The 10,738-nt window shown below is 52.7% G+C and overlaps 1 protein-coding gene across 1 annotated transcript; it reads left to right on the forward strand.

Annotated features, from left to right (window-relative positions):
- Nucleotides 1-2,104: 2,104 nt before the first annotated feature.
- RHCG (Rh family C glycoprotein) lies at nucleotides 2,105-10,507 on the forward strand. Its single transcript, XM_056347038.1, has 10 exons — nucleotides 2,105-2,339; nucleotides 5,591-5,777; nucleotides 6,255-6,405; nucleotides 7,170-7,317; nucleotides 7,705-7,871; nucleotides 8,569-8,706; nucleotides 9,061-9,197; nucleotides 9,740-9,864; nucleotides 10,256-10,329; nucleotides 10,442-10,507. The coding sequence occupies exons 1-10, from the start codon at nucleotides 2,129-2,131 to the stop codon at nucleotides 10,505-10,507; spliced, it is 1,404 nt and encodes a 467-aa protein (XP_056203013.1). The 5' UTR covers nucleotides 2,105-2,128.
- Nucleotides 10,508-10,738: the final 231 nt, after the last annotated feature.

Below are 10,738 nucleotides of genomic sequence, written 5' to 3' on the forward strand. Positions count from 1 at the left end.
TAGGAGACCCAAAAACGTAGCAGGCAGGCCAGGAGCACTATCGCTTGAGGGAGTGCCTGTCCTCAGGACAACAGCAACATCCACTTGCTTTAGGTGTACCCACCAAGTGATCCCAGTCCACCCAAAGCCAGCTAAAGCTTTGCTGGTGTAGGGTAAGGGCTAAGTAGATAGGGTTCTCTTTTCCATGGCCCCAGCATGGTCAGGAGAGGAGGGGTGCTGGTCTGGACCCTTGCTGAGACAAGCACAGCACTGGTTTGTGGCCCCAACCTCCCAGTGCTGCCCCAGGGCTGCAGGAAGGAGCCTGCACCCCAATGCTCTCCTGTGGTCTAGTGTTCACTTACTATGTGGGTTCACCCGCTATCTGACACTCATCACTAGCTGGTTCCTCTGCCATACAGAAGTGCTCCTGAGCTGCACCTCCCCAGCTCTTCCCAAAGCTGCCTCTGCCCTGCTGCCTGCACCGGGCCCAGATGGGGTTGGAGAATGTTTTTGTGTGGCCATCAGTCTCTTCAAGACCATTGACAGCATTTTTCTACCATCTGTCATTCTGAGAAGAAAGCAAACAAGAAAAAATAATACATTCAAATTATTGCCTAATCAACACAGAAATCAGTGCTGCTTGCTCAGCCTGCGGGCTGCAATTAGATGCCATCAGCAAATTTGGGCAGCTTGCCTGGGCTGCAGTCTTTTATCTCTTGAAGACTGACAGGCATGTCAGGGATCTGCAGGCAGAGGTGGGAGCTGGGATCCATCTGAAGGACTTGCCCAGCTCTTTGGGGAAACAGCACATGGTTCAAAACCATGGGGGAAAAAAAAAAAAAAAAGAGTATTGTGTTTATGTTGTTTATTAATTAAAGGAAGCCACATAGCAGAGGAGGGGGCGTTTAGGCTGCAGCACTTGAAGTCTCCAGCCCCATCGCTCTCCAGCACCATCTCAGAATACTGCCCTGGTTCATGCAGCCCCAGCCCAGCTTGTCTCGCCAGGAGGATGTGCTGGGTAAATCACTCCATGAAATTATGGGACATGTGTCACTTGAACATCCTGATACGTATATGGCAGCCTTGGTAGGGCCGTTGCATGTCTGTTCACACATGCAGGATCTTGGCATTTGGTTTGAAGCATCTATCTTCCTCCTGGGACTGCCCCACAGACTGCTTTTTCAAAAGCAAACAGCAGGATCCGCACCCAGCACAGTGACTCAGGCTGCCTTGGCAGGGATGTGGGGAAGCTCCTCAACTCATCTTCTCCTGGTCATTGGAAGGGAGCGTGGGCCCTGGGCTCAGCCCCATTTGCCCTTGGTCAATGACAGCCAGCTGCTCTGGTTAGGGGTTGGGCAGCCCCATGCAGACCCCTGCTACAGCAGGGTTGTGTCCCCCCACCTCTGCAGCCAGGACAGAGGCTCGCGGGAGGAAATGGACCCCGGTGACAGTTTGGTGTTGCCCAAGAGGCTCTGGGAGTTGCCTTGTATGAGGTGGCAAACCTGTCCCTGCTCACCTCCACCCTGGCTCACAGCGTGCTGTTAACTGTCTGGATGCACCCTGCAAAGCAAGGAGCGGGACAGTCTTACCCGGGGACAAAGGGCCTCCTGGGGCTGCTGCGGTGTCCTGCAAGACAGGGGGGACAGCTGGGAGCAGGGAGCAAGAGGCACCCTGCCTTCACCTTTGGTGCCAGCTGGGGAAGGGCGCTTGCGGAGCCGAGGGGGGATGTCGAGGGGAGCACCTTGTGCAGGGAGGGACAGCACTGACAGCACTCGGGGTGGCAGGGGTCAGGGTGCTCCTGCAAGGGGAAGGGAAGGGGTGTGCGACCAGGCAGAGCAGGGGGCAGGACACTCGGGCTCCACTCCCTACTCCCACTGGCCTCCACATCTACTGGTCTCCAGGGGGGCAGGGCTCAGAGGTGCTCTGAGCAGCTTGGAGAAAAGGTGCTGAGACCTGTCCCTCCTCCCAGGGAGGAAGGAGGGCGAGAAGAGCAAGGCTGCCAAAGCTCCTGTGCTCTGAAATGTGATCCTGCCGCAGGCACCTCCCTGGGCCCCACCTCACCCTCTCCAACCTATATATGTTGCTGGCCTTGGCTGGGCACTGGGACGAGGGCTCACACGGTCTGCCTGGCCCCCGGGGATCCCTGTGGATGGAGCGGCCAAGGCACCAGGGGATGGCAAAGAACACGTACATGCGCTGGCGGCTCCCGCTTATATGCCTCCTCTGGGAGGTGGCCATGATTGTCCTCTTTGGGGTCTTCGTGCGCTTTGGCCCCGAAGCCGATGCGCACTGGGAGGAGGAGAAGAGAGAGATGAACCTGACCAGTGACATAGAGAACGATTTCTACTTCCGATACCCATGTGAGTATTTGGAAAGCCCAGTCCTGGTGCTGACTGGTCCCCATCCCATCCCATCCCATCCCATCCCATCCCATCCCATCCCATAGCAGATCCTGTCAGAGGCCTTGTCTCCACTGATTACTGGAAAGTCGTTCTCTTGCCTTGAGGCTAGTTTGGGGTACACCAAAGAGCAAGAGAAAAGCCTTATGGCCCTCCAGTGCTCTTGGGGTCTGTCAGCAAATTACCATGACACCAGTGCATGATGTCTTTCTTCCAGGAATAGGGCTGACGTGTTCCCAGCACCCTGCAAGTCTCGGCTTGCTGCCCCCTCCCTCAGCTCTGGATCAGAGCAAGCTTTTCTGTGCATACGGAGGAACGGCTGTCGAGATCCTGTGACATCTTCCTCCCCTTCCTACGTCCTCCCCCTCACTAGTAAATTACCCTTTAGCTACTGGCATTTCGATGCCGGAGTCCTCCTAACCTGCCAGGTTGCCAGGGCTCTTGGGTCACTGCAGTGTATTGCCATGGGGATTATTCAGGTGGTTAAAGACCTTCTGCCCAGGTGGTGCTTTGGCCGGCTTTGATCTCCAGGGCTGGTCATCTTTGTGAGCCGTTCAGAACAGGCTGCTTCTGCAGGCAATTGTTTCCAAGGAAGCAACAGGCCTGAGTCATGCATCTATTTAGAACATTTCCATTAAAAACACCTGCTAAATCAAAGGAGCTATAGAAACCTGTAGCTGCTGAGGATTAGCTAGCTCAGAAAAGGATTTGCTTACAGAAACCCACTGCTCAGCTGGCCTCCAGGTTCCTGTATGGCTGCGGCTGCCCTGGGCTCTCCCTTGATATCTGCCTTTGGGACTAACGCCACGCGGGTTGGCATGAAGCAGCAGCAGTGCCTGAGGGCTGCTCTTGTCACCAATGTGCTGGGCGAACATCAGGGGTCCAAGAAAGAGCTTGCAGGAGCTAAGGACATGACATTTCCTCTTATATCCCACCCCTGCTCTGTAGTGCCAAATATTCCCCCTCAAACGGCTGCATGGATTCACACAACCTAAGAGCAACTGCTTAGCTCAGTTTAGCTTTGAATTATGTTTCTGTTTCAGACCTGAGGAAGGGCTCGGCTCGCGTGGCCAAAAGCACAGCTGGTTTTTCTCTATTATCTAATTAGAAGTGTTCTCTCTCTGCAAAGATGGACAAACATGACAAGGTGGCCAGGCCCTGACATTTTGATCCCTGTGTCCATCCAGAGCTTCTCAGAAGAGAGTGTGATGGCTGAACATCCAAGGATCATTTGTATTAACGTATGTAATGCAACTGCTGCTGTCCTGTCTGCAGTGACAGTGGGATAGGAATGACAAACTGACAGGTCCTCCAAGCCCAGAGATGATTGAGAAAGCAGGCAGAGGGAAGCCTACGTGCGGTTGTGTCAGTGGTGCCCATTGCCATCCAGTCAGTGTGACAATTCCTTCTCGTCTTGAATCACACATTGATATTCCCTAATGGGTGACTCATCTGCTCTCTAGGGAAAAGAAAGGATTCTTTGGCACAGGTAGCATTCCCAAAGCCCAAATACTTCCTTTTGATAGTGATGGCAATTGTCCTCCCACAAAAGCAGGGTCATAAAACCTTTAGGGCATGGCAGTGCCTGGTCTGCCTCTGAGTGATGCCAAGGGAAAAGAAATGCAAGGGTTAGAAAAAGACTTTAGATTGGGTGCAGTGTAAAGACAGACCTACTCTTCCTTCTGAGTTTGTATAGGATCTAACATACAGTGGGCATCCTCCGTTATTTTCAGAGAGCGCACAGTTTGCAGCTTTAACTCTGACCTGACTGCTTCTGCTTTTAGCATGAAAGTGGGAATATATAATGCATACGGCGGCAGATAATTCCAGCTGTGTATTGTGTTGCTTACACTGGAGAAGAGAGGTGGGGGGAATAAATAGAGCTGCAGAGGGAAAGTCTATGGGATTGTATGGTAAAACCAGAGTTAGGACATGCAGAGAAGTGCACTTGAAGTGACCTCTGCTGAACAGTGCCAGTTGCAGATTTTGTCTCCTTCCTTCCTTTTAGGAAAAATTCTACATTGCTGGAGCCTGTCCGAATGTTTGTCTTTAAACAAGTTGCAAGATCTTGTAAAGCACCAAAGGACAAAAGCCACGGCTTCTTCAGAACTCACCCAATCCTCACCCAGCCCTTAAGGGAAACAGCAGATAGAACCCCACTGTCCATGCAGGAGCAGATCTGGGGCTGCTGGATTTCAGCACAGGTTCAGGGTAGACCAGATTCTCAATCACTGAATTTTCTTTGCCCTGAGCTCACCGCTTCTTCGAGATGCACAGACATTGCTGGTTATAGTGGCTCTAATGGTTTGTGCACTGCATAATGCAGAACTTGATGGTGTAGTTCCGTCAGTGCTGTATTTACCAGTGTGGGTTTGCTGGTGGGAGTCTCCCAGTGGGGGATCCCAGCCTTGGGTCTCCTACTTTTTTCATGGGCAGAGTGGCCTGCAGTGTGAGGGTTTGCATAGTTCAGTTTGTAAGTATGCAGCATTTCAGCTCACTTAATTGCAAAGTGATGTTTATCTGATAGAAACATGCAGCATTAAAAGGTACAGCAGGTTTACTGCACTGAGAAAGTCTTTTAAGAGGCTTATGCAGGTTTGGTTCCCCCGGGGAAGGGCATCTGTGGGGCTCGAGTTAGCAGGTTTGTGCATTTGTGGGAAGAACTGGGTCTCTCTGGTTTAAGCACTCAAAATCTTACAAGGTGCAATCCTGGTCTCAAGGATATTTTCCCACTGGTTTCAGCAACATTTAAAAATGTATTTGTAAAATTTCATTGTTCTTGTACTCTTCTTGCTTTGAGCCATCATCAGGACCCTGCATTGGCTGGACCTACCCAAAATGGCCATTCACGTGTTTTTAACAAAACTGCACTGTTCATTTCTATTTTCTGAGTTTTTTTACAAAAGGGGAAAAAAAGATCTGAATAGAATGTTTTCCTTTGTATACTCCATTAGTCTCCGGTCTTCTCTTGCGCACAGCTATTAATAAACAATTTTTACTTTCAAGATTGAGCCTTTTAACCAAAAGCCAGTTTCTGAAAGCTGAGCCATTTTCAGACTTAGAAATGTGGGGACATGGGACAAACACACGTTTTCTCTTTAATTTCCCCCCTACTGCCAGTGATGTGGTTAGTTTCCTTTTACCACCAAATGCAAATGGCACTCGCAGCCCTGCAGTTCCTGCAGAGCTGACAGTCCTTTCCCTCTGCACAGCTTTCCAGGATGTCCATGTGATGATCTTTGTGGGCTTTGGCTTCCTCATGACATTCCTCAAGCGCTATGGATTCGGAGCCGTGGGTTTCAATTTTCTCCTTGCTGCCTTTGGGATCCAGTGGGCTCTCCTGATGCAAGGCTGGTTCCATTCATTCAAAAGTGGGAAGATCCTCATTGGAGTGGAGAAGTAAGGAGGAGATGGGCTCTGGAATGCTACCTCTTGACTGGCAAGCGGAAGAGCTGGGATAGGAGCCAAGCAGCTGGCAGCACGTGTCCCTCTGTAACATGAAAATGAGCCTCTAAAATGTTGTCTTCCCTCGGCAATTCTCCATTTCCTTTCCACATTTTAGACCAGAGGTACCTGCCATTATGGTGGTACTGCTCAAAGGGAAATGTGACATGAGCATCACCCCTTAGTCCCAATCCAAGCACCATGGGTGCCAGTGCTGACAACACATATGATCTACATTATTTAAATAATTTGGGGGAAAGCACCTTTCCTGGACAGTATGTGAGGATGTGAAGAAGGTCAGGTAGAAAGCCAGGGCTGTCTCCTAATCACCTATTTGTCTTCAGGTGGAATTTTGAGAGCTGGGGGTGGGTGAGGGTGAGTTACAGAAGAATATTTCCTTATTAAACCACGGTTTTCCTTCCCTTTTTCCAGCCTGATCAATGCTGATTTCTGTGTGGGCTCTGTGTGCATTGCCTTTGGGGCCATCCTGGGCAAAACCAGCCCCATACAGCTCCTCATCATGACTTTGTTTCAAGTCACGCTCTTTGCAGTGAATGAGTACATCCTCCTCAACCTGCTTCACGTAAGGCTTTAGGCAGAACCTTCTTAGTTTTGCTCCTTCCTCTCCACATCTTTCCAAATTGCCTCCCTTTGCTACAGCTCCACCAAGCCACTGCATTCATAAACATTTGAAATGCAAGGATTTGGGCAGAAAAAGCAGACAGATTATGAAGGAGGGGGTCAGTGGGTGGTACTTCCCTGAGAAGAGCCATCTTCTGGGGTTTTACACACAAGCCTGGCAATTCACGAGCACTGGGTCCCTCTGCTGCAGCTCCCAAGGTGAACGAGGAGCCTTAGCACAAAGGACTAGTCACTCTCTTTGTGCCTGAGATTTCCCTCTCATCTGCTTTCCCTGCTAGAATATGGGTGTTGTAGAAGGAAATCAAGTGACAAAGAGGATGAGATGACTGCTGACAGAGGCAGGGCTCCTGTCATCCAAGAGAGGGCTTGGAGGGCTGGGAAGCAAATGAGCTCCCAAAAGACCTGAGTGCACTTAGGAGCCAACCTGGCTATCGCTACAACCCACTTGCTATTGGGACAGGTCGGAAACTCCCCTCTGCCTCACTGCCTTCCAAGGGGAGGCTAAGAGGAATGCCATGGCCACACACGGGACCAAGCGAGTGGGATAGGTAGCAGGACCACAGCATTTCTGTCCACCTCTCCCCATGACTGAGTGCAGGCTGGAAGGACAAGTGGACAGCCAGGCTGGGTGTGATGCAAACAAGACTTCAGCTCCAGAATGAGTGGTGATTGCAGAAGCAAACCTCTTTTTTCCCATGGCTGCAGGTTAAGGATGCAGGTGGCTCTATGACCATTCACACCTTCGGAGCCTACTTTGGCCTCATAGTGACACGCATCCTGTACAGACCCAACCTGGAGCAGAGTAAGGACAAGCAGGGCTCCGTGTACCACTCTGACCTCTTCGCTATGATTGGTGAGTCAGCCCCCATCCAAGGGGTGCTGGAACATGCAGACCACTGGGCTGCAGAGGGCTGGTCCCTCCTATGTTTCCGGGAAAACCAAGCTGAGACCAGGATCTGGGGCTGAGAAGTTCTGTATCCAAGTCTTCCACCCCTCAGAGCTGCTCAGCTCCCTTCATCAGTGGTTGGGATGAGATAGTGCCTGAGAAGATGTGGTTTTGTTTCCCTTCTTTGCCAGCTTCTCCTGGTACCAGTCCAGTCATGGGGGGTGCAGCTCTGGGGCAGCAGGACTATGGGGTATGACTTTCCCCTGTGCAGAAAGATCTTCTTTAGGTGTTTTTTCAGTCCCTGTATTCTCTTTTCCCTTTCTCTTCTTCACCCCCTCCTCCCCATCCCACCAGGTACCTTATATCTATGGATGTACTGGCCCAGTTTTAACTCGGCAATTTCTGAGCACGGAGATGCCCAGCACCGGGCTGCCATTAACACGTACTGCTCGCTGGCCGCTTGTGTCCTCACCACAGTGGCCTTCTCCAGCATGCTGCAGAAGAAAGGCAAGCTTGATATGGTAAGCTGGGAGCAGACAGCCCTGCACTGCCCAGGGGACTTATAATTAAGTTGATCGAGGGTCCAGGAAATGATTGGCACTTGCGCTTTGCTGAACAGATACTGGGTTTCAGGGCGTGATTGTAAAACCAGCATCCAGGCAGAAACCCAGGGGCTGTATTAAATAAGCAAGTGGAAAGTGAGTCTTGCAGTGCTTGAGGTGCAGGGTGATGCCTGGCACGTGGTGGACCTAAGTCACAGCAGGAACTGGACTTGCTCTGCCCAGAAAGCTACTGATGGGCATGTTGCAGAGCCATGTTTGGCAGCACTCTCTAGCAAGCTGAGCAGGGCCTGCACGGCAGCTCATGAGCAATCGGGGGGCTGACTTGTACGTGTTATGTGTGTGGGTGACATGTCTCTGTGACAGCAGAGCTTGCATGACACATGGGTGAGACAATTTCCATCTCATCACAACTCCTCACCCAGATTTGTGGATGCAAAGAATGTGTGTGGTACAGAGAGTGGGAGTCTATGTGCGCCTGTGCTACAGACAGAGGCTGCCTGTTCTTCTCTTGTTTTTCACCAACAAGCAAGAAAAAGGGCCCTGATATTTCCTTTGGAAACATTTTCAGAGCTGATTCTCCCGCTTTGCCATTTATACCCTCCCTAAGCAATCGCAATCTCCCTGAGATGCCAAGACAGGACAGTTACTTCTGCAGGTCCACATCCAGAACGCAACGCTGGCGGGCGGCGTGGCCGTGGGCACCAGTGCGGAGATGATGCTGACTCCATACGGCTCCCTTATTGTCGGGTTCATCTGTGGCATCGTGTCCACAGTGGGGTATGTCTACCTCACGGTGAGTGCTGCTCTAGGGGTCTGCAGCCCTGATCCTGCTAAGGAGATGTGAAGTGGATTCACTTCCCTTTGGGTGTTTCTACTTTCCACCATCCCTTATGTAGATGCACTTCTGACTCCATTTACTGCTCCAAAATGCTCAGGAAGACTCAGTCTCCCAACAGGAGTGTTTGGAGGATATGCTGCTATTTTATCTTGAGCTTGGCTCACATCTTTGTCTACAAGCCCTTAACCCTTTAATGGGACACAATATCATTCTTCCCTCTCTGCTTATCCTAGTCCTCCATGGAAGGAACTCATCCTTTCCAGGGCTGAGCTCATGTCCCTGATTTCTCTTTACCTCCCTTCCCCTCAGCCTTTTTTGGAGTCCAGGTTGCACATCCAGGACACATGTGGTATCCACAACCTACATGCCCTTCCAGGCCTTATTGGGGGCATTGTGGGGGCCATCACTGCAGCTGCAGCCACGGAGGATATATATGGAAAGGAAGGGTAAGACAGCTTGAAAATCTGCTATGAGAATAGATTTTGCCTGGGGTTCCATAGGCTGGGAGCAAGGAGCAATGAACAGCCCTTTTTAATTCTCCAGAGTTGCCCCTTTTCCCTCAAAAACATGGGTTGCACTGACTGTGTCAGGCTTACTGAAGTGTAAGAGACTCATCTCTCACAGCTGACTTCTGGTGGCCTCAAAAAGTAAGCCACAAGCCCACTGCTTGGCATGATTCCGGGACACGGTGGGTGGGAAGGCGTTCATCTCTCCAGCCCTGCATTGTGTTGGGGGATCAGGTAAAGCTGCAGGTCTCAAAAACAAAAGAAATGTTTATAGTTCGGGCTCCTCCTGGGTAAAGCTTTGCCAGGGGCTAGAGGAGAAGGAAGCGAGCAGTGTTTTGTGTCATTGCGACACTCTCCAGGTCCATTGCAGAAAAGGGATGGCACTAGGGAGGAGTCCCTGAGGGAGCAGGGCAACAGGACTCCTCCAGAGCCAGGGAAGACCTCCTGCCAAGAGCAACCCTCACGCTTTCTGCCCTTGGCAGGTTCATCAAGGCGTTTGACTTCACCGGCACGTACCAGACGCGGACACCCAGTGTCCAAGGAGGGTTCCAGGCCGCTGGCATTGTGGTGTCTCTGGTGATGGCGCTTGCCGGGGGGGCCCTTGTGGGTAAGCCCAAGAGGAGCACAGAGACGGGAGGGCTGCCTCCAGCCTGCAGCTGAAACCGGCGCCCACGTTACCCCGGCCTGTGCTGCAGGCCTCCTTCCGTGGCACAGGCCTCCTTCCCGCCATGGCGGGGGCTGCAGCCCCCCGCTTGCTCACATTTGGACGCCCCGTAGTGGGACCACTCTGAAGCCCATAGGAGCGGGGGAAACCAGGCAGCCAAGTGGGGTGCCAGGTCAAATGGGTTTGGAGAATAGGGATGGGGGGGGGGGGGCCAGCGCCATGCCAGAACTGCCTCTGCCCCCTTTGCTGCCGGGACGGGTGGGCTCCATCCGCCCGCAGCCTGCCTGCGTCCCACACGCCAGTAGGGCCCACTGCCCTGCCCGCCTGCTTCCAGGGGCCATCCTGAAGCTGCCGCTCTGGGGCGACGCCGCCGCCGAGAACTGCTTCGAGGACGGCGTGTACTGGGAGGTGAGGCGGGCGGCCGCGGGGCGGCGGGGGCGGGCGGCACAAGATGGCGCTGTCGCCCCGCGGCGTGAGGGGCCGCCGTGGCGCGGCGCTGAGGGGCTGTGCCGCCACGCAGGTGCCGGAGGACGAGGAGAGCGACGCGTACCACATGCACAACCCCGACAAGCCCGCCTCGCCCTGAGCCCCCGCCGGCCTTTTCCCCCAGCACAGGACCCCGGAGCAGGGCCCGGGGGCGAAGACTCGTGGGTTTTCCCCATAAAGACGAGGCAGCCAGCTCTGCCCTGCTCTCCCGCTTTTCTAACGAGCTGTTGTGTATAAAATAAAAAGATGTTCTTTCCAGGCCTGTGCTCCCCGGGGTCTGTAGGGAAGCCGTGCAGAGCCCGTCTGCCTCACCGGCTGCACGGAGAAGCTG

This window comes from Falco biarmicus, chromosome 7 (assembly GCF_023638135.1).
Source record: "Falco biarmicus isolate bFalBia1 chromosome 7, bFalBia1.pri, whole genome shotgun sequence".
NCBI classification, from domain to species: Eukaryota; Metazoa; Chordata; class Aves; order Falconiformes; family Falconidae; genus Falco; species Falco biarmicus.

Excerpts from the sequence above, each read along its gene's own strand:
- RHCG (XM_056347038.1), top strand. The coding sequence starts at position 2,129 with ATGGAGCGGCCAAGGCACCAGGGGATGGCAAAGAACACGTACATGCGC. Across the intron at positions 7,872-8,568 it reads AGAAAGGCAAGCTTGATATG|GTCCACATCCAGAACGCAAC; the intron begins GTAAGCTGGGAG and ends TTACTTCTGCAG. Across the intron at positions 8,707-9,060 it reads TGGGGTATGTCTACCTCACG|CCTTTTTTGGAGTCCAGGTT; the intron begins GTGAGTGCTGCT and ends CCTTCCCCTCAG.